Genomic DNA, 23387 nt, shown 5'->3' with positions numbered 1-23387 from the left:
CCAGTTTTTGTTTCTTTTTTATTGCTTGGCAAATACAGTAGACTTTTAATATAATTTAATGTGAAGTGAATAGAAGTTAATGAATGAAACATTAGCCACAGGACTGGAGGAGGTATGTTTCCATCACCACGCTCCCCGTTTCTCCACCGCTCGCCTGTGCTGAAGGATCTGGTTTCACACACCTGTCGGCTGTGCATCCAAACAGCGTGCTGTGCGGCTCTACGAGGCTGTGTGTCTGCTGCTGTTTTTAATAAAGCAGTTTTTGTTCCAAAGGAAAAAAAGAGAATGGATCTTAAAGTCCGAAATTCAGGAGTTAGATGATGGAGTCCTGAAGGGATGCCTGTGTCATGGGCACAGAGTGCGAGAAGAACGAGCAGACGAGCGGAGCTGATGATGCATCTCAACAGGACACTGCCAGTGTGAGTAAAGATATCGTTAATATGGTGTTATTGTTCACGAAGCATTGTGACTTAAACTGTAAGGTAATTCAAATCCTTCTGTCATGTTTTAATCAGGCTGTTTCTCCTGTTTAAACCCTTAAGATTAGAATGGACATAAGTCTGTCCACATATCAAAACGTATAAGTCCCATCTTTTTTCATTTTTGATTAAATATGTGTAAAATAGATTAAACGCCAGTTTTTTTTTCCCGTGGGAATCTATATCCTTCTAACTTGTGATGGATGAAGTGCCGCTTGCACAGTATGGGATGACACTAAATGAATAATATATGTGGTCTGGGTAACTCAATGAGCAGCGAGTGCATTCCCCTCCACCAGTAACAGAGCATCATTAGCAGTAGACACAAGCGTGCGCCGTAGGCTACAGCTCAGCAGCTAAATGTGACAGTTTGGTTTAACTCTTTGAACAATGACTTTCAGTGCACTCTGAGATAATGAAGACCTTGATCCATTAAAAACTTGCTCAGTCATATCTCTGCGTTCAGGCTGATTAGCATATTGCTCAGTCCACTGTAATGTAAACTAACTGACCTGGATATGGTACAGTGATAAGAGTTGAATGGTAGCGTTGGGGTTAAGGCCTCTCGATGTTTCTCTAGTAATATAACCTACTTCTGGTCCTTGTGCCCTTTTGTCCCCGACACTGGATCCTAAGGGCAATTATGAGAAAGTACTCCAATGTCATTCGTGAGTAATAGTAAAGATATCATGTAAAATATAAAATGTTAAGTGTAAAAAGAACAAGTATAACTTTGTTACTAGTTACTTTGCAGACTGCATGCTGCAAGGAGCTGAAGTAGCACATCACAGCAATCGGATCAAAAAACAAACAAACAAAAAAGGATAACCAGAAAAATGCTAAATATTTGATCCAATAACTGGTCAGCCAATAACCTGTCAATCCATGGTATAATGTGATATTATGTATAATTAACTATTACTTGTACTTTTGATACTTAAGTACATGTATTCCTAGAAAACTATTTTTGATACTGAAGTTCATTTATTACCAAATGCTTAAAGACTTTCACTCAAGTACTGTTCGTGTGGGTGACTTTCACTTTTACCAAAGTAATTTTCAAACATGATATCTTTACTTTTACACAAGTATCACTTTTAGGTACTTTTTAAAACACTGCAGGAGTACCTCAAAATTGTACTTACATGTAGGTACAGCATTTAGTAAATGTACTTGTTTTTAATCCATCACTGCCCGAGGGCTGTACTACACTTAATGAGGGACCTACAGTATCAAGAGGCACATGTTTGTGTTCATATCATTTCAGCATCATTAACCACCTCCTCATTAGCATCCACACAGATTGAAGTGTCAACTTGAAATGCCAAGTAATATTTAATGCATCGAGAGTAAGAATGTGTCCCCTCCTCCTGGCCGTAGATTGCAGATGTGTCTGTGGAGGTGGCCACGGTTGACCACACTCTGCAGAAGTTCTGCAGGAAGTACAGGAAGACCAGACGGAAGCCCAAGGGACTCAAGAGGCTGTGGGCTTATCTGTTGAACATCCCACACCTCGCTATCATCATCACAGCCGTGGTGTTTGTGGTGGTGGTCATCATGTGGTCGCTGCTGTGGGTCTTCATTTGTAAGTGAAAACGGACAGGAAATCTCACTTTCAACAAAATGGGAGGTTTTAAATTGCACATGAAACGACCTAATACATCTTTAACTGCGCCATATAATGCAAATTTTGACTTTCCTACCTTAGTTCGCAGGGAAAGCAACAGTGGAGTGTATTTTGCCGGGATGTTCCGTGTTGCCAATGTGGAGTTTATCCCCGAGTACCGTCAGGAAGAGTCCAATGAGTTTGCATCCATGGCAAACAAAATACAACATGTGGTGTGTATCAGTGTTGCCCTGTTATTTAATGGTTGTTGCTTAACATGAGATCTGAGGAAGTCTTACTGATAATTGGTGTGTGCTGGTGCAGGTGAGCAATGTGTACAAGATGTCCTCAGTGGCCAGACTCTACAAGCAAGCTGTCATTTCAGACCTCAGGTAGATAAGCTGATGATTATGATTATATATTTTGTGAGTCGGGTTTAAACTGAGCAGCACACCCTGTTGTTTTATAAAGCTCTAACGTAAGCTTCTCCTCACTCAGTAACAACGACAAGGGTGGCGTGCTGGTTCATTTCTGGATGGTGTTTGTGGTGCCTCGACTAAAGAGCCCCGCAGTGTGTGAGGAGTGTGTAGGAGCCATTTTCAGAGACTCGGTCCACACCAGCATGAAGAACAGGTCCAATGTGGGCTACCTGCTCGGTCTCCCGGTGGATATAGACTCCATCCTCATTAATGGTGCGTTAGTGTTTTTACACATGCATCCTGACTGTGTTCATCAGTGCAGAGATTGATTATTGTGTCTTCCTGCAGCTGTTCAGCGTTCAGATTATACATCAGGAGCAGGTAGGCGATAGTATTTAAGTTGTCTGTAATAAGAGTTACACTGTGTGTCGTATCGTGTGTCCATAACTTTTCTTTCCTCTTCTTCCAGGCTCAGAGTGTGTAGATAAGCTGTATGCCAACCTTCCTGGGGCGAGTGTCCCTCTAAACGTCTTCTCTTCATGGGGTGGTGTGAGCTGTCACGTAAAACTCACCTCTGTCCCCGGCTCTCTGATCCGTCTCACCGTCACCTCGTTCCTCATCGAGCCCAGCGACTGTGTGAGTGATGCCCTGACTGTGTACGACGCTCTGCTGCCCATGAGAGGGCGCATTCTGCACAGGTGAGTCTGCAGCTTCCTTTAGACAGCTGATGATGTTATCTTTTTCCACATTAGCTGCAACAGTTTCAAAATAATTCTTACCATATGTCACTATCTCCATATTTGTAGCCTTCCAAAACACTGCATACTAAAGCGTATATCTGTCCTGCAGACTGTGTGAGCTGGTGTCCAGCTCCTTCTCCCTGGTGTCTACCTCCAATGTCATGCTGCTGTCCTTCAGAATGACTAATGGCAACAAGAGCTTCAGAGGACACTTTGAGGCAATTGCTGATGAAAGTATGACTCATTTATCTCATGTTTTATTCCATTGGTTCTCAGCCTTTTTGGCTTATGTCCACATAGAATAAGTAATGTCCAGATATGACCCCTCGACACAGAATTAAAATGTCTAGGTTGCCCTACAAAGGCCAACTGCAGTAACTACTCTAAATTTGAGTGTCTTCAAAATCATGACCGATTATTTGACCTCTGACCCTAAAAATGCAGATACTGCCCCATGTCATTGTATGACCTTGAAAACGATAACCTACCAAGATGGCAGTAACTACCTGACTTGTTTTTTCATTGGATTTTTTAGTTACTGAAATCTTTACATCACTTTTTCTCCAAGGTAGAGCAAATATAATCTTAGAAATGTTGTCACAAGATAAAACAGACAATTAAAAGTTCAATTTCAGTTATAACTTAAGTTTGACAAAAAATGTGGTTACTACACACACTGGCTTTGTAGAGCAGTAGAATACATTGATTATTCCCATCTTATATGTGTTTTTTAAGAGGGTTAGGGTAATGTTTACATCTGTCTCTGTCTCCCTCAGTTTGTATGTCTCAAATTGAGACCCACTCAAACCCTGACATCACTGGTCAGATTTACAGCCCCTTCTACCCCAGCCTTCTGCCCCCGCAGTGCTCCTGCACCTGGAGGTTTGAGGTAGAGCACACACAACTTGTAAAACTGTGGGGTTTTCTTAACTTTTTCTAACTTATAATAGCTTTTTATTGATTGTGTGTCCTGTTTATATTCTATTCTAGACCCCTAACCGTGCGTTAGGAGTTGCTCTGCAGTTTCAGAACTATGTGTTGAAACCAAAGGACATGAAGGGCTGCGACCAAGGCTGGTGGAAAGTCAATCAAATCATGTAAGTGTGGACAGCTACATGCATCCCCAAGCTAGAAGAAATTATCTATTTTTTACATTGTAGTCACCTGTGCATTTGCTTATTTATCCACAACAACATCCTGTGACTGTTCACTGACGGTTGCTTTCCTTCCACAGTTTCTGTGGCAGCTACGTGGGACACCGCACGGTGTTTCGGATCGCTGACCACAGCCTTGAGGTGGAGTTTCGCTGCAGCTCACGTAACTCTGTTCAGCCTTTTCAGGCGTCTTACAGCAGCTACAATATCAGCCAACGTAAGCAGTGCAGCGCCCAGAGCGTGACTCATTATAACAGCCAGGATACACTGTAGGAAATGACAGATCAGAAGTGTTTACGTGCTTAATCAGATCCCCTTCGCACGCTTTTTAAAACTCTTTCCCTGCTTTTGTGTGCACCAGCCTGTCCAGAGAGCCACTTCCTGTGCTCCACAGGACTGTGTGTGGAGAAGAGCCGTCGCTGTGACGGCCTGGACGACTGCCAGGATGAGAGTGACGAGGTCTTCTGTTGTAAGTTGTCCTACGTGTTGCATAATACTGGTTGTTTAAGTGAACACTTATTTTGCTTGAGGAATTAGCCATGCATTGGAAAATTATTGCATATCTTCACAGCGAGGCCAACAAAGAACTGTGCTGGCAACAGTCCTCTGCATCCTTTGTTTGTGTGCAATGGAGAGACAGACTGCGCTAATGGAATAGATGAGATCAACTGCACTCAAGGTATGATTTTTTTTTTTTTCAATTCTTTAAAAAATGCATTGTACATGCTGTTACACCCTTTAACCAATAATAATTGCAATACGTTCTCTGATTTTTGTTGTTGCAGAAACTACCTGCTCTGCCATCAGGTATCAATGCAACAGTGGCTCCTGCATCCTGAAGAAGAACGCAAAGTGCGATGGTGTTCATGACTGCGGGGACCACAGTGATGAAGCAGACTGTGGTGAGTGCTCCATGGGCACATCTTGAAGTCACAGCCAAAAGTTGTGATCAACTTTTTAATGAATGTGTCACTTGAAAAAATGTGTACACACGGTACCATAGACAAACTATAGACATATCACCGACAAAAACACAGACACACACTAAATAATGTGTGTTTGTGGGTCTTCTTACATTCTGTGACACATTTTATATGCAAGAAAGCGTGGGTACCAATAAGAACCAGTGAGGTTATCTCAAGCCTCTCCAGAACATGCCCAAGCTTCATAAATTGCAGCTAATCCTCCTTCAATGAGAGCAAGATCCCAAAACTGATCCAGTCTTTTGTTGATGGAGGCCCAGTCAAGAACCACAAGTGTATGAAGTTCTTCTTTGTGGCAGCTAAATGTGCAAATTCAAATGACACTACAATGCAGTTTACCAAACGGAGTAAGAGTTAAGTTAAAAAATTTAAAACCAAACCAAATATGATTGTTCTAAGGGATGACCTGGTGTTATCACTGGGGGCAGAGTCGTCATTGAATACTAACAAGGTGGGCTGTTTAGGAATTAAAAATTCCAGGATATTTCATTTCATTTTCATTCTAACATTGAAACAAGATATGATACTCATCTCCAAAACAACATCATATCCAGCCCTTTATATAGCCCACTGTGCTTAGGAAATCTGGTGTTATTCAGTCTGAAATTACAGCTTGGCTGGCTGTATTTATTGTTCAAAGTCCAAGACACTTTAAACCGAAGATTAGATATAGAAGGGCATTCCTAGAAAACATGAAGGTATGTACTGAAAGTATTCTGGCTACATTTAGTACAGGTTAAACTGCCATCATGTGGTATGATGCAATGGTGTAAATCCATTAACTCCTACTAAGACAATATATGTGAACTGTGATAGATAACACTGACTTCTGCATTGTATTATTCAACATTGGCACATTTAGTTCCAACCAAATGTTGAATTACAGAAGTAAGATGCTTGTTTTCCTGCCAAGAACATGTCCTCAAGTTGTTGCTCACCAAAATGAAGACCAGTTCATTAAGTTACCTATTCAACCTAAGCCACAGTCACACACATTCAGTCCCACCTGAATTGTTTCTTAATGAAGCATTTGGTACACAGTGGTTATTCTGCTATGAGATCCTTTATGAGACCTCATGAGAAAGTTGTTATTTCATAATCCACTGGGCAGCGTCCTCCAAACCTGCTGACCTGCAGCACTGAGGTGACCCAGTTGTAATGGCTTTCTTTGTCTGCTGTTATTTTATCACGAGGGGGTCTCAAGGTGATGGGAACAGTCTTTGATCACTCGCTGATACCGGGCACACACACACACACACACACACACACACACACACACATCAAAGCTTTATTTTTTAATAAGGCGGCAGCAGACCTGTCTGTCATGGTGATGACTCAGCATGTCAGCAGTAGTGGTGAATGAAGGTGTACAAACACACACTCATACTGTAAACTCTACTAGATCAATGAACTACACATAAAATAATATTAATAACATTATTGTTTTTTATCTTATCTTTTCACCTGGATACTCTTTTGTTACAACTTCATCACTGTGTACTCCTCAGCCTGTGGTCGTCCCTCCGTGGTGAAGAACGTGGATTCATCGACAGGATCTGAGCGTATCGTGGGTGGAGTGAACTCTGTGGAGGGCGAGTGGCCGTGGCAGGTCAGCCTCCACTTCTCTGGTAACCTGTACTGTGGCGCCTCTGTCCTCTCCTCTGATTGGCTCATTTCAGCAGCACACTGCTTCAGCAAGGAAAGGTGAGGCACTTAAGAACAATCTGTTAATATTATATGATCACTGTAATGGCTGCTGTGTGTAAAAATGCACAATGTGTAACTTCTGTCATTAGAGGTCTCTCAATCAAAACAATGACGAAGTTTGATTATTTTCTTTACACGTTGCATTCACGTTACATTTAGCTCACTTCCTCTTTAACTTATAGAGAGCAGTACGTAAGATTTGACCGTCCGTTGAATTCAATTATTAAGAACAAATGGGGGGTCAGCATATCACTAGATTAACAGCTAAAACTGCTGCTAACTGTAGTCAGCGTTAGCTATGTAGCTTGTTTAGCCGTGCAACTAGTGTTTCAGACTGGGAGCTTGGAGCGCCAGAGCACAGGAGCTTTAGACCATGGCAGGACAGGGCTAACTGGTTAGCAACTAACTTCAGTACATATCTTTAAAACACAATATATCATAACATCATATCTGTTAATTCTTCATATTCTGACACCAAAATGATGTCTGTCATGAATTTTCTACATTCAGTTTATTTTTTTCTGACATTTGACCCCATTTAAATGACAATTAATCATATAATGACTAAGTTATTAATTGATCTGGTTATCTTTTATTATCAAAACAAAGTCTTATGGCTTATCGTTTTATGAACGGACATGTCACTTACTGTACAATTCATCTGTTATCAAGTTCAGTTACATACAGTAAAATCTGTGCTACCCTCAGTGCCTTTGACCTTTGAACTCTGCCTCTTCCAGGCTGTCAGATCCACGTTACTGGAGCGCCCACCTCGGCATGCTGACGCAGGGCAGTGCCAAACACGTGGCAGAAATCCAGCGGATCGTGGTGCACGAGTATTACAACGCGTACACGTTCGACTATGACATCGCCCTGCTGCAGCTGAAGAAGCCCTGGCCTCCCTCCCTCAGCCCGCTGGTCCAGCCCGTGTGCCTGCCACCTCGCTCCCACACTGTCACTGCCAGCCACCGCTGCTTGGTGACCGGGTGGGGGTACCGCTCTGAGGACGGTGAGCAATACCTTGGATTGAGCTCAGTGACATTTATAGCTACTGCCTAAATATATAAATATTTATATCTGTCAGTTGCATGATCTATGTCCATGTGTTGCCCCGCTGCAGACAAAGTGCTGCCCTCAGTGCTGCAGAAAGCAGAGGTTTCTCTTCTGAGCCAGACTGACTGTAAGAAGAGCTACGGACCTGTCTCTCCACGCATGCTGTGTGCCGGGGTCGCCTCTGGAGAGCGGGACGCCTGCCGGGTGAGCTCTCATCTGACTGAATCACCCATTATGACCTGCATTTAAAGGGACAGTTCACCCCAAAATCAAAAATACATCTTTTTACTCGTACCTGTAGTGATATTTATACACCTAGATTTTTTTTTTGGGTGTGCGTTGCTGTATTTTGGAGATATCAGCCGTAGAAAGTCTTCCTTGTTTTGAATATAATGGAAATAGATGGCACCTGGCTTGTTGTGCTAGGAATTATTTTCTGTCTACCTAACTACACCATATCACAGCACAGAAAGAAGCATGGATTTAATCATGGACAAGAGATTGTGCTCATGTCAGTGCAGGATGTAGAAATGAATTATGTCCTTAAACTAACCGATTTAACATTAGCTAATGTATGCTAACGTTAGCTGTTGTCTAATGGTAGCTAAAACTACCAAAACTATCTCGATGGATAAATGGCACTACAGGTAAGAGGAAAAATATGTATTTTTGATTTTCGGGTGATGCGTTTCTTTAAATTTGCACTATAGTGCTTGTGAAGTATATTTTCTGAATCACCTGCACTGTTTGTGTCTCAGGGCGATTCAGGTGGTCCTCTGTCCTGTCAAGAACCAGGAGGGGGTCGCTGGTTCCTGATTGGCATCGTGAGCTGGGGGGCGGGCTGTGGTAGACCAAACCTGCCTGGGGTCTACACCAGGGTCAACAAGTTCACCTCCTGGATCTACAGCCATATCAGCTGACATGAAAGCTTCTTTTTCATCCACTGCCAGCAGATGTTTAAATATTGTTGCTTGCACCAAATAATAAAAGATCAATCAGAGACAGTGTGCTGTGTGTTTTTTTGAACTGATATTAGTGCATTGAAAGATTTTATTCTCTCCAGGTATCTTTTTCCTGCATCCCTTCTTCCAGGTCTGTTACTCTATGCCCATGCTTTGACCTATCCCAGCATCACAATGGTCAAGTTTGGTGCCAGATTTTGTAATTGCAGGGTTGCTGTCTTGCTTTGCACCCCTGCGGAGCATCCAAGGACACAGCAGCCAAGCACCAATTGTAATACCTCGCACACGTTTCCCTCAAGCACCCTTTTGTCCCCCTCAGCTCTACTCCCTCATACCCAGTGAGGAAGTCTGCCCACAATATCTGTCGCACGGATGGTTGTGCGGATTGTACGCTTTCATAGTGCTCTCATTGTCCCCCGCACTGCATTCTGGGGCTCCGCGTGACACCTGCCGCCCCGTTCAGGTAAACGGGAGGCGGTGAATGCCCGCCGCATCCGAGCCGCTCAGGTCGGATTTCTTGCGCTTTTTTCTCTCAAAGGAAGCGACGACGGGGGTTTCCTCTCTCTCCATCGTTTCTATGCCTGAGGTATTGTTGCATATCGCCTCTCCGGAGCTGAACGGGACAGTGCCATGAGGACTCTCCCCAAAAGCAAAACTTGCGAGGTGTTCTGCGTCTCCGGGCATGGACACTCAGGCTGCTCCGCTGCACAGGTAAGCCATCTGTGGGCTGTTTTCATTGCGCGTAAAAGTCGGTGCCAAACTGGGAATCTCCTTGCGCAAAAACAATTTCTCAATATATTCTTTCTGTAATTCGAAATTGGTCAACTTACTGAACTTTTGAGAACTTTTCTGCATTTCCAAAAGGGATGGATCATAATCAGAAGTGATCAAACCGACCTCGGCTTAATTGCAAAATCCGTCTCTAGGCTATCTGGTTGTCTTTCTCATGAATGTCTGTGTCGTGAGCCACTTGATTGAGTGCTGACACCGCAGAGCCAGGCCGTGGGAAAGCAGACTCCTCCAGCCACGCTTTGTCTGCTCCCCCGGGGAATCCTGCCAACCCCTTAAATGTTTAAGGAGATCCTTTCAGCTCAAAGATGCTCACCGTTACTCTCCCTGAATCAGTGTCTGCTCAGCCATAATAAAATCTATGTCTCATTGATTTTGGCACATAGGCTGCCTTTTCTTTTATTGCCCCTCTGCTGATGTCAAATCCAAACAATTACAAGCAACTTGAGCAGAGATGTAATAAAAAGCTGGTATGATATTTGAGTGCTTGTGTGTGGAAGGGAGAGGTGGAGTTGAAGGAGCCCACCCAGTCACTGAGCCCCCCCACGAAGCCTGAGGTGGAGGGGGGGCAGCGAGCTCCGGCCTGTGGCTCCTGGAGGAGATGGATGTTGGGTCTCCTGCCTTTCTTTCCCTTCACTGCCGCCATTGCACTGACCCTCCACTTCTTAACATGTGAGTACAGACGCTTTCCTGTCTTTTTTAAAATGTGTTTATGAATGTGACTTCCACCTTCAGTGCACCTGCCTCACATCTCTACCTCCTCCTCTGCAGCTCCACCCTCCTCAGTGTTCTTCCTCGGTGGCAGCGTGGAGTTCCCAAACCTGAGCTTCACCTCAGAGCTGACTGACTCCACCTCCCCTCAGTTCCGCCTGCAGGCTCAGGCTTTGAACCATTATGTAAGTGGGACGGTGGACTTGACTGTCACTGCCTCCCCTCTGACTGACAGTGTATAGCGCTGCATGACCTTCCCACTCTGGGCTGGAGCTGATGTCTCTACTCTATCTCTTACGTGCTTCACTACAGCGGGCTGCTCGTCTCTTTTATGCTGCGCTTTCAAAACACTGCCGCCCTCTTTCTCCTCTCTTGTCGTCTTTACGTTCTTGTTTGTTCGCTTTTCTCTTTATCGGCTTTGTCCTCCTCTTTCTCGCTTTCTGTTTTTTTTTTTTTTCTTTTCCGCACACCACTTTTCTCTCTTCTGTCCCTCTCTCTCTCTGGTGGTGTTAAATGTAAAGCTGAAACAGGAGCTGGGCACAGTGTGTGTGCGAGTTCCCCAGACCCCCTGGGACAGGGCCCTTTCAGGGCTGAGGACAAGCCCGGCATTTGTGAGCCCAGCTAGGCCGAGGCAGCAACAGTGAGAGGAAGAGCAGGCCTTCAATAAAAACATTGTCTGTGTAGCTTTCACACAATCAGCCGCTCTGTGCGCCGTACACTACAGGGAGGAGGAGAGCCTCGGTTTGACGCTGGGGTTGAGAGGGAGAGACAGGGCAGTAGGGCAGGCTGGGACGACAGAGGGATTGAGGATACCAGAGGGGGAATTTGGGTTTTGGAGCTAAAGGTCACATGCACGGCTGCACATTCTTGCTGAGCAGTGGAGAAATGGTGAACTGATAGCTGTAAATCCCCTCCAAATCTGCTGTTACACAGTGTAATGCTCCTTTAATCAGCTGTGAGGGTGAGTTAGCAGGCTTGTTAAGTGGTCATAGTATCTGTGTGGCCATCTGTTCATTAAAGAGCAGGTGAACTCAAGGCCAGGAGCCCATACCTCCCAGGGTCCTACCTCTACACGGCCGGCGGGTAGAGACACAATGGAGCTCTGTGCTGCTCACAGTCAACATACACACATGCAGAGTTTGATACACACACACTGGAACAATGCCTTTGTTGAACTCGGGCTGCATGTTCGACCAGGTGTGTTCATGTGTTGCTCACACTGGGAAAGTGACCTCACTTGCACTTCTGTGATGTCACACCTACAGTACTGTACAAACGATTACATGGCGACCCCTCTTTGTCCGTCTGTCTTTTTTAAAACAGATCTCAGAGCTCTACGAGTCCTCACCGTGGAGCTCTTACCACCTGCACTCAGGAATTACTGCCTTCAGGTACGCTGCACTGACACAGAGCTTACTGAAGAGAGAAAAATGCAACATGGCAACAACACACTCAGCTGTACGTCCCCTGCAGAATAGCAACATTGTGAACCCCCTTTGTGTGACAGTGAAGGAGCAGAAGGGCTCAACGTCTTCTACTGGAGTAAATTCTCCGCCCCGGACGACGTTGCCATGGCGATCCGGAGGTCCAGCCCACAGAGGCTGCAGCGCAGGCTCCCCGGCAGCAACAAGGTGCTGCGGGACAGCCGCAACCAGCAGAGCTATTACATGGAGCGAGATGACAAAATGCTCCACCTGCTGGGTAGAGGCGCTCACACATATACAGTACACGCGCATTAAACACAGACATATGTACACACAGTTCACCCCAATATCAAAAATACCCATTTTTCCTGTTGAGATTTTCAAAAAAATAAATGTTGTTTCTGCTTTGAGCACCACAAGTCTCGTTGTGAGCTGTTTCATGTAGGAACTATTTGTTTTTATTCTAGTGCCAGATGAAAACATTATTCGGGTAGATGCACGCTGCCTTCTGCGCAGTGATACAGAAAGTAGTTCCTACATGAAGCTCACAACAAAGTCTGTGGGTTATCTTTAGTAATCTATCTCGAGTCTTGTTCCATTGTAATTGAGAGGAGGTGGACATGTCTACAGCTGATGTCTTTGAAACTAGTCCACTCACACTAAAACAATCAGCTCCTAACAAATAGGTTGAAACTCTAACAGGCCTTTACATTTTAAATGCAAACGCTCAATTTAGAAACACATGATTAACAGCTAATCCTTTGTAATTGCTTGATATTGTACATGTTGTATTCATTTTGATTGAATTAATAACTAAAGGGGCTCTGTGTAACTTCTGTGTGGTGATATAAGCAGGTCGTTAGTTTATGTTAGCGGGCTCTATTTCTAAACTAACATTAGCTGCTGTTGCTATCTGTTAGCGGAGCAGAGAGAGGCCCTGAGACGAGAAACGAGAGAATGTGCATAAAGTTTTTTAAAGATTTTACGTCACGTTATCATAAATAGTTACTTAGAGCCCCTTTAAGTATTAATAATGTTGCTTTATGTGTGTGCATTGCTCTTGAGTGGTACTGAATCTGCAAAGTATTTTGATATCCACTGTGTGTGTATGCAGGTTTGGACCCTGATGACTTTGAATCAGATGAAAAGTCAGACAAGAGTAAGAATCCAAACAGCATCCAGAGTGGGAAGTGGCAGCTTGGCTTCCAAGGTGACTTTATATTACAAAATGTGGTTTACTAATGGTGAGTTAAACATGAGGGAAAAGCGTGATTGAGGCAACTCTGTCTGGACTGCTGCTACACTGAACTTAAACTTGTGTTTACTTAAACTGATGTTTGTGCATTCTAATGTGTTGCAACACAAAATAAATGTTTCCATCCTTTCCTCCGTCAAGCAATGTCCTTTGACCTCTATGCCAAGTATGGCAACAACCGCACCCTGAGCCTCGTGAGTCCCAAGAAGCCATACTACCAGTGGCGTCTCCGTGTGCCATCAGGTCATGTGGTTCGACTGGTCATCCTCACCCTGCACGGTGCCACGCCGGGAAGCTGCACTGCTCACAAGCTCTCAGCTTATGACTTCTTACTTCCGTTACAGAACAAGATAATCGCCAGGTAAAGACATTTCATGGCCGCTCCCTTTTAACTCTGCGCTGATCTCATTCTCATTTATATGTTTTAAACCTTTCCTGAATGCATTCGCTCGTCTCAGGTGGTGTGGGCTGCCTGTTTCGGGTTCGTCACCTGTCATGAAGCTGACGTCCTCTGGGAACGTGATGTTGGTCACCTTCTCGTTCAGCAGGCAGAGGGATGGAGCAATCTTCAAAGCTTACTTCCAAGCCATCCCAAAAGCAGGTATGATGCTCTCACAGACAAACAAAGCACGCAAAATTCTGTCTGGGTCTGACGAGCATATGTAGAGCAAAGTTGGCCCGGCGTTACTGTGTCACTTATCCGTGTCATCATCTCCCCCTGCAGGATGTGGAGGGTCAATTTCCTCCTGGAACGGTTCGATTACCTCACCCTACTACCCCTCCTATTACCCTCCTAATATAGACTGCACCTGGACAGTACGGGTGAGTCACATGACTGTATGTGTACCTGCCTGTGAGTGGAAGAATGAAAGAGTGAATCATCTCTTTGTTGTTTTACCTGTCCACATTCCAGCGTGTTTTTCTTTTTCTCTTTCTTCAGGCGCCCGTGCCAGGATACCTGATCTCCATGACGATCGTGATGATGGATATTCAGGATTCCTCGTCGTCAGACGGCTGTGAGAAAGACTGGCTAGACATCGGAGGGCTCAAGTGAGTTGTGAAGCTGAACCGTGTTTCAACCAAGGTGCCCAGAAGAAAGACTCAGGATTAGCATTTCATTCACATCGGGCAATTTTAAATAATTTTCGAGACTTTCCATGTTTTATGTAGCTGCAGTCAAAAGTAAAATCCTTCTTTTCCGCTCTCCTCTGTGTCTAGACTGTGTAATCCAGTGTCAGACAGCAGCAAAAAGCGGGTCTACTCCTCTCCTGTCTCCCTCCACTTCCATTCGGATGAATCTCTCACTCACAAGGGCTTCTACTTGCTCTACCGAGCTTTCTCTCCAGAGGGCAGTAAGTAAAATCCGATGCTTTCACTCCACTGTCACAGCATGTCAGGTCTACTTGGGGTCACATGTGCTTCCTGTCCATCTCCAGCCTGTCCCCGTCAGTTTCGCTGTGGAGACGGACGCTGCATCCCTCTGAGGAAGGTGTGTGATGGAGTGAAAGACTGCTCAGACGGACGGGACGAGGCTAGATGCTGTATGTCTGTTGCCTGAAGATTGTAGATAGAATTTAATTTCAAAGACATGACCTGTGCTACACTCAGATTTTTCTGTTTTTCTGTTTGTGTTTGCACAAATGTGCAAAACATGTAGCATCCTGCAGGCCAGGAGAAGTGTTGTGTGGGAACGGTCAGTGTCGGCCTCAAAGCAGCCAGTGTGTGAGTCACAGCAGCTGTGCAGACAGCAGTGAAGAAGGCACCTGTGGTGAGTAGACTGTCACTGTCGTAACACGTGTGTGTACTGGTGTGTATTTTGATAATTAAACGCCTATGTGTTTGTTTTTAGGGGGTAAATGTTACCACGTGTGTCCTAACAAAGTCTGTTTGCCGAAGTCTTCAGTGTGTGATGGTGTTATTGACTGCAAAGACCGCAGCGATGAACTCAACTGTACCAGAGCGTGTGAGAATTTATGTTATCAGACATCGGTGAATGTGTTGTATTAATACTGACTTTTTTCAATTTTAAATGCCCTTTGTTTCACTTTGTCTTTCATCCTTTTTAGATTTTAAAGGCTGCTCCTCATCCTCGTACAAATGTGCCAATGGAAAGTGTGTAAGTAAGGTTAACCCTGAGTGTGACGGAGTCAAAGACTGCTATGACAGCTCTGATGAACTGCGCTGTGGTAAGTTCTCACTCACAAAACTCCACCGTAGAGTCATGTCATTCTGACTGAAAAGACTTCCGTGTCTCCCTTCCAGCCTGTGGCACCAGGCCCAGGAAGCGTACTAAGATCGTGGGTGGATCTGATGCTGGGGCAGGGTCATGGCCATGGCAGGTCAGCCTCCAGATGGATCGCTACGGCCACGTCTGCGGAGCTACACTGGTCTCCAGCCGCTGGCTCATCTCTGCAGCTCACTGCTTCCAGGACTCAGACGCTATCAAGTAAGAAAGACACCTGAATTATGATAATCATCATTAATGTCGGCATTGTGTTTATGCATGTTGTGTCTGCAGATATTCGGATGCTCGTGCGTGGCGGGCCTACATGGGAATGCGTGTGATGACTACAGGGAATAACGGAGCAGCCACCAGGCCGATCCGCCGGATCCTCCTCCACCCGCAGTACGACCAGTTCACCTCTGACTATGACATCGCCCTTCTCGAGCTCAGTGCTCCTGTCTTCTTCAATGACCTGGTGCAGCCTGTGTGCGTCCCCGCGCCCTCACACACTTTCACAACAGGGACCAGCTGCTATGTCACAGGCTGGGGGGTCCTCATGGAGGACGGTAAGAAATGTTAAATGTTATCTAATGAAAATGAAGAGCTAATTTACAAAAGTTTGATGATCATACCAAAGATTTTGTGTTTTTTTAATTGATAGGTGAACTGGCCTCTCGCTTACAAGAGGCCTCAGTGAAGATCATCAACAGGAACACGTGTAACAAGCTGTATGACGACGCTGTCACTCCCAGGATGCTGTGCGCTGGGAACCTGCAGGGAGGGGTTGACGCCTGTCAGGTCAGTGTGTGAATTGCTGTTGAAAGTTATGGAAAAGTACTGGATACTGTTAACACTCATTCCTAGAATTGTTGTGTAACAATAAGTTGTGATTTACCTTTTAGTCATAACCACAAAATGCGCAGCTGCCTCAGTGAATTTGATTTCAGTTTGATTTTTTACATTTCACAGAATTTTATCTAAACCACAACAGACTGTGTCTGCAGTAGGAAAAATTGAGAAACACATACATTTTTCTCTTGGTCATCATACTCCACTTCTTCTGCCCTCACTACAGGTTAAGGTGCAGGGCTTTGCAGTCAGCTAAACACACTTCCAATACAGGTTGAAGACTGGTTGGCCTTTGAAGGTTTACTGGCTACAGTTGTGAAACAGTAGGCTATTGGACAACAAGTTCATTGATGGTAATTATTAGTGATTGGTCACATACTGCCTTTGAATGGCACTCGTGAGCTAGTGGTTAAGACGTAAGTTGTGTACACCAAGGCTAACAGTTTAGCAAGCTAGCGAGCAGGTAATGTAATGCAGGAAATGTAAAAAAGGCAAAACTTTTCCACTTTGTAAAGGTGTAGCTATCACGAGATGGGTGGCGTTTAAATGGACTCTTCTCATGAGCACAGTAAACATGACCTCTTTTGAAGGCAATAACAGATATGACAAAATGGTGGATGTAGCGATGTCTGTTGAAATGCAGACTAACTGCTACAGACCCGCTTTCACCCCCCCTCTAAATTTAAATTTAAAAATCATCAACAATTGGCTAAACTGGCCCAAGAGGGGTATTTGCTTACCTTTTCTTTCATGTGTTTTCTTTTTTTTTGTATCACTCAGGGTGATTCAGGAGGTCCGTTGGTGTGTCTGGAGCGAGGCAGACGGTGGTTCCTGGCGGGGATCGTGAGCTGGGGTGAGGGCTGCGCGAGGCTGAACCGTCCAGGTGTCTACACGCAGGTGGTCAAGTTCACTGACTGGATCCATCAGCAGACTAAAGGACAGGTGTGACTGAACACCTGACTGACATGAACAAAACTGACAGACTTGACACACAGGACAAAGGTTTCAGACCTGGAGTCCATCTTCAGACTGTCGTCATGATTGCATGACAGCACCTTCAGTCAGTTTTTTGGGAGCGTGTCCATGCCGACGACTAGCGGTTGCATCATCATCATCATCCCTGCTCTAAACCAAACAACTTCCTCATCCAAACATCAACAGTGGCTATGTTGACATGCACAACAAAATCAGTACATAACTCGGTTATTAAAGCAGCGACAAGGAGTTTTAAATTGGTTATGAAACAACCTCAATTTAATAGTAATGCCTCTCGATGACCTACAAAAACAAATGAGATCATCGGTGAGAAGATTGGCTACTCTCAAAGCCAGCCATCAGGTTGGATTTCCTACGAAATCAGACAAAATGATTCACAGCACGAAGATCGGTAACCTAGGTGCATGAACAGTAGTCCAACAAAGTTTACTCTCTCTCACGATCGTCATATTACAGTTATAATATTACAAAAGATCAAGATCTTTACAACAGAAAGCAGTGGTGCTCGTGAAAATCGCAGTAATAAGACAATTTTGGTAAAAATCAGGTTATTACAAATACCACTTCCTGCACCAACACAGAACCATGTACAGATTTGAGGTTTGCCAAAGTACGACCATTAGCCAGGTCATTCTGTGCATGTAAATGTAGCCAATGACTGTTCCTGTTTTAGTTCTCCACAGAGTTAGTGACCGTGTCAGCTGTTGCCAACAAAATACACGTCAGCCCTTTTATTGAATGTGGAAAGAGTTATCTCCCTGCTTATATTTTTGCCTTCGTCTACATTCGTCCATGTACTGTATATGCGTGTTCATGACTCACTGTATGTGTTTAAGAGTTGTTATTGTACTGTATGTGTATGTATGTGCATTTGTATATCATGAGTTTATCTGGGTCATAGCCGTACGTTCATCTATAACTGTAGAGAAGTGAATAATCCCCCAGTTTAGGAGGTGATAATATATTTTGCATTTCAGTTTTACGATGATTTAATTTATCTTTGTGGTGCCTCATTTGTACTTCATGCTCCCTGAGCAGCGTGATCGCAGCTCACCTGAAAACTATGCTGACACTGGTGTTTCTCCTGCTCTCGCTCGGCTCACATCACCACCCAGTGGTCAATGTGCATAGTTGATTCTTTTAACGTCTCGAGGGAATGATGCACCTTACACCTGAAGGATTTTTAAAAAACATGCAGTGTGCATCATTTTTGAATAATATCAGATTGTATGCCTTTATATTAAAGACCACATTTCCCATGCTGGAGGTCGGGTGTGTTTCTCAACAAAACTCTGGATTGGAACTCTCTGGTGAGTTTGACTGAAAAGTGCAGTAAAGGCACCTGTACACTTATAATAATGATAATAAACTGGTATTATATAGCACTTTTCTTGACAAAGTTACACAGTGCTTTGCAAAAGGAAATAAAACCAGACAGGGCAGATACAATTGGGTTAAAAGAAATGAAGTTGGAGGAAGCAAAAAAGAATAAAACCGTTTAAAACAAATGAGGAAATGAGAACAAAAACATCATCAAACATGTACACCACTGTAATATATCATCTGCTGAGGTTCTGGAGGATAGTTTGTGACTGAGGTGAACTGTCTGTAAAAGGAGAGAGAAGTATTTTTCTTCTCTGGAAATTCTGCCATACTTTTGCAAGAAGGAAACTTGTCAGTTTGAAATGCGAGAAACGTGTCTGTCAAGTTGTTGATCAGGACACGACCCGCTTCCCCCTGTGCCTACGTGCTGATCATCCCGTGTACCAATCCAGGGTACAGCGATTGATGCACAGCTGCCATGTGCGCATCCTCTCACATATCCAGGCGTGCGTAATTCTAGCCAGTTTTGAAAATAACTAAGGCTGCAGATTATTGGTTAGGAAGGGACGATTTAACGCGTAAATGCGTGTTTGGACTCTACTTGTATTAACACCTCGCTGGCTGAGTGCTTGACCACTGGTGAGGACTGAAAGGGGGACTGCTGTTACGCGCCTTGGGTGTGTCAATGGACGTCACGGAAGTCCGCTATCCGGTGGCCGCACTGTGGGAACTGTATAAATCCGCGCCACTATCCAAAACGATGGGAAAAAGTTGCACTGGAGTTCAAGCGCGGTGTCCTGTTGCGTGATCTCCCGCAGCTATCCTCAGGAAACCAACCATCTGTATTCACTGACCAGCAGCGCAGACAGACAAGTGCGCTGCGCTGTGTTGAGTCTGGAGGGAGGAAAAACAAGAGCAGGAATAAAACTTGTTTCATACTTTGTGTTCACAAGCCGCTCGCTGCATCGGAGTCTCCAGAGATGATGAATTTTATCCTCATCTGCCTGCTATGTGGATTGTACGGTGTTCTTGCGAAAGGTGAGTAACGGGTTCACTTTTGTTGACTCTTTGCCGCTGAATGGCGCACAGAGCACCTGCTGTAGTCATTCCACCCGGTGTTAATAACTTGTTCAGCTATTTAATAATGTAGTTGTTTACTGCACTTGGTTTAATTTGTTCCTTTAGTTTAGTTTGAACATGTGCGAACCCAAAAAGGAGACTGGACACGTTTTAACTTATGGAAAAATTGCGTTTTACGCGCGGCTTTTGTGACGTATATAACTTACAATAAACCAGAGGTTCCTTTACGGGTCATTGACGCTCTTTTAAAAGAAAATTATCTCCATCCCCGAAGCAGAGCATTCGGCCTTTTCTTCGGAAGAAAACAAAAGATGCGCCTTTCCATTGTGGCGCAGTGTGGCGCGGCTGCTCATTTACAGGCCAATTAAGTCGTCTGTGGGGTCGTGTGTCTGAGCCCGTCCAGCGTGTAAACCTCCATTAGCACCAAGTGCAGTGAGGGAGATAAGCTCTATCCTGCGGTACTTTTGTTTGGATATTGCGGACCTCTGTGGCCCGGCTCCTTGTGCGCTTGGCCCCGGTTGAATGGACACACGCAGGGCGTTGTTTCCTGAGACTGATGAGTTTGCCAAATGAAAAATTCTGATAGAAATGTACGAGGGGTCACGGCCCACTGGAGGAAAATATCCAGTGAGCAGGAAGCGGGGTTAATCTGCAGTCGGCATGTTGCTTTAATGCGCTTCACAGATTTCTCTGCGGTGTTACGGGTCGATTAGAAGTCATCAGTGGCGCAAAAAAAAAAATGTTTTTTTTTTTATTCCCTGAGAAATGTAATGATGCGCAATCAACAAGTTAAGAGCTTCATTTGCGCATCCTTGTCTCTGTGAATACAGATGAGCTATTAACGCCTTATCACAATGTCAGTGAATTAATTCTTAATGAACTCTGTCATTCATGTTGTTAACACGCATTATGTACGCACCTTTTGCAAAATCGATTTTCTAAGACGGTTGTTTTAAATGTTTTCTGTCTATTCTTCATTTTTCACGCATTCTCTCCTGCTGATTGGCCAAATCAACACTTAGGATACAACTTCAAGGCCTATCTTTAATTAGATTTTAGGGAACAATAGCTTTGATTTTACATATATTGATTTTAACTGTAATATATTCATCAACTTATACATTTAAATACAATTTCAAATAAGTTTCATAAAGACATCATCATGATCGGGAGAGGAGAGTTGTCAAACATTCACACTCATCTATATTTGCACACATCATTCATTGTTGCTGTCGTTAAAATGTTATAATTAACTTCAGTAGGTTTAAAGTTGCCCTATTTAGTTTTGGAGAAGAAATTCAAACTCAGAATGTTAATATTTACCATATTATTGAGGTAATCAAAAAACCTAAATATTTATTTTTTCCATAACTGAATAAACAAGCTGTTCTCAGAGGAAAATAAGGTCCAGAACACAGTTTGAAGCTAGAAAGGTGGCAGGGTCCGCCACATATACAGTATGAACTTGTGTTGTCCTTTAAGGTCAGTTAGTTTATTCAGTCGTGAAAACAAAAGAAACATAATCTTCTGATTAAAAGTGATCTTGATACTACATAGTGCACTTTTGATAAAGGTGAAGACATCTGATTTTCAGAAATCAAATTTAATAGAAAAGGCACAACTTAATATGATTTAATATGTGAATATTGTCAAATCAGTGACATTTTAATTGCATATTATTACTGTAGGTTTTTGCTAACTCGTTTCCTGAAACCTCAAACAAATTAGGGTTTTGTGGATGAATTCTCTAGAAATGATCCCGTCAGCATATTTCCAAGTAGGTCTTCACATAGCACATGAGTGATCTGCCTTGAATCCCTATATCCCATACCCAGTTGAAAATGCAAAGAAAGATAAAAAGCAAATAACGTAAGGAAGAAGCATTGAATGGAAAACTGACAATATAACATAAACAAATGTGCATTATGTTATATAGAAGTCATTTTAAGGCTCTTGAGATTAGATGCAGTAATTTGTGTTTCATTGCAAAACACATTTTTTCAGTAATTTCCTCATTTCATTTCAGTGATGAATATCACTTTTGTATGAGTGAAAGCATTTTTCCACCCTTGAAAACTGACACCAACAATATTTTTTTATCCTGCCAAGTGTTCCTGGAAAATACCTGATAAGTCGGTAGAACAATGTTTTCCAGGTAATGTTGAGCGACTGTGTGGAAGACTGCCACAAAAAGATAACTTTCACGTGATGGTTTTAGTTTCCTGTGTGCAAAAACCTGAACTTTCTGTGCCACTTTGGTGAAGTATCGGGAAAACCGGACCGAGTTCTTTGTAAAAGGTGCTTTTAGACACTTCACAGCTTGTTGAAAAGGCCACAGAAGGAGGACATCCCAAACTTCCCCTTTCCCTGCCGTGTGTGTGTGTGTGTGTGTGTGTATGTGTGTGTGTGTGTGTGTGTGTGTGTGTCTTGCCTACTGACTCACTGAAATGCAAGGAAATAGTATAGGAAGTGCTAGCAGTGTGAGTAATGTTGGATCTGCTCAATGGGGCATCCACTGGGAACAATGATGCTGACAATGAATGGTAATAATGGACTTTAGTGATAAACTCACTCGCTGTGATTTAACTACTGGCAGAGCAGTAAGACAGTTGTGATGTGAGGAGTGTTTTGAGTCTCACTCTGCGAGGACCGGTCACAGTGAAGGACGGACTTCCCTGAATGATGTTTCCGCTGTTGTTGGGAGGAAGGAAGGGCGGACAGACAGTCGTCTTTATCTCTCATTAATAAACCTCAGCGATGGAGTGGAGAAATGCCTTCATTTGATAAACAAGAGGGACGCTGCTTACGCATTTCCACACAAGCTTGTCAAGTGGCCTGATGTGAGGAGGGTCACAGATACCGTGGCCCTGATGGAGGACGTGCGGCGGAGCTTGGACCCAAGATCGGTTCTGCAGTCAGAGAGTCAAGAGTCTAGTTTAGTCCGGCCTGTAATGGACAGAGCTTATGGGAACTGTCTGAAAATATTTATTCCTTGTAAAGTGTTTTGCCTTCCAGGATTTCCTCTGAAAGTGGTCTCATGTAGGTCTGGGTCCACACAAAGGCGACTCCCATTCATAAGATTAGAATTGAATAATTGTGAAGGTGTATCCACTATTATTGCACGATTAGTTTATTAATAAACCAGTAAAATCTCTTTCTGTGGAATCCCAGATTCAAGCCCACATTTCAGAGTGAGCATCCGGCCCAGATGTCCCTAAATAATGTTGCATACTGAAGTTTTACATGCTGAGCTCTGACCTCTATCGTTGAATAAATCAATGACCTTGCAGTCACTACTAGACAACCCATACTACAGTACAATGCACTTAAATCAGTGATGGAGTTTTCTGTACTCTCATCCTCTCTTCTGACCTCTGCAGATAAAGATCAGAAGGGGAAGTACAGCGTCCCTATTCTGGATGTGAAATCTCGGCAGCTGGTCCTGGACACCAACCAGACACTACTGCTCAGCTGCAGGTGAGTTTCAGGTAGATGGATCCAAGCCAGAGACCTCCTACTGGGTCAACAGGGTTGGAGCTATGGTGGGACAAAGAATTGGCGATCGCTGTGATAGACCCCTGCAAGTCAAAGCAAACATTCCCATCTTCAAGGCTTAGTATCCTCATAGTAACA

General features: G+C 43.9%; 3 protein-coding genes across 4 annotated transcripts in view; all 3 read left to right on the top strand.

The window, feature by feature from the left end:
• The first annotated feature begins 50 nt into the window (after positions 1-50).
• On the top strand, positions 51-9141 carry tmprss7 (transmembrane serine protease 7). The gene is made up of 18 exons (XM_084340267.1): positions 51-419; positions 1860-2064; positions 2188-2318; positions 2410-2477; positions 2584-2777; positions 2853-2885; positions 2974-3202; positions 3354-3478; positions 4021-4133; positions 4235-4341; positions 4479-4615; positions 4760-4867; positions 4970-5077; positions 5184-5300; positions 6890-7085; positions 7829-8097; positions 8209-8345; positions 8900-9141. The coding sequence occupies exons 1-18, from the start codon at positions 348-350 to the stop codon at positions 9059-9061; spliced, it is 2511 nt and encodes an 836-aa protein (XP_084196393.1). The 5' UTR covers positions 51-347; the 3' UTR covers positions 9062-9141.
• Positions 9142-9692: 551 nt separating this feature from the next.
• LOC311249290 (suppressor of tumorigenicity 14 protein homolog) lies at positions 9693-18615 on the top strand. Its single transcript, XM_084340215.1, has 19 exons — positions 9693-9814; positions 10393-10564; positions 10664-10788; positions 11927-11994; positions 12111-12304; positions 13142-13237; positions 13424-13643; positions 13741-13883; positions 14007-14104; positions 14223-14332; positions 14501-14634; positions 14719-14823; positions 14940-15050; positions 15132-15245; positions 15349-15468; positions 15545-15728; positions 15801-16072; positions 16168-16304; positions 17136-18615. Exons 1-19 carry the CDS (start codon positions 9734-9736, stop codon positions 17301-17303), a joined length of 2652 nt encoding a protein of 883 aa, XP_084196341.1. The 5' UTR covers positions 9693-9733; the 3' UTR covers positions 17304-18615.
• An 839-nt stretch (positions 18616-19454) lies between these two features.
• Positions 19455-23387, top strand: part of flt1 (fms related receptor tyrosine kinase 1) — a 34330-nt gene continuing 30397 nt past the window's right edge. For both annotated transcript variants that reach the window (XM_084340398.1, XM_084340397.1), the window contains exons 1-2: positions 19455-19712; positions 23135-23231. In XM_084340398.1, the coding sequence (XP_084196524.1) occupies positions 19655-19712; positions 23135-23231 (155 nt within the window). In that variant the 5' untranslated portion in view covers positions 19455-19654. The remainder of the gene's footprint in view (positions 19713-23134; positions 23232-23387) is intronic.

This window comes from Pagrus pagrus (assembly GCF_965226575.1).
Source record: "Pagrus pagrus genome assembly, chromosome: 20".
In the NCBI taxonomy this organism is placed as follows: Eukaryota; Metazoa; Chordata; class Actinopteri; order Spariformes; family Sparidae; genus Pagrus; species Pagrus pagrus.
Note: the sequence above shows the minus strand (reverse complement) of the source record. Positions and strands in the feature narration are given on the sequence as shown.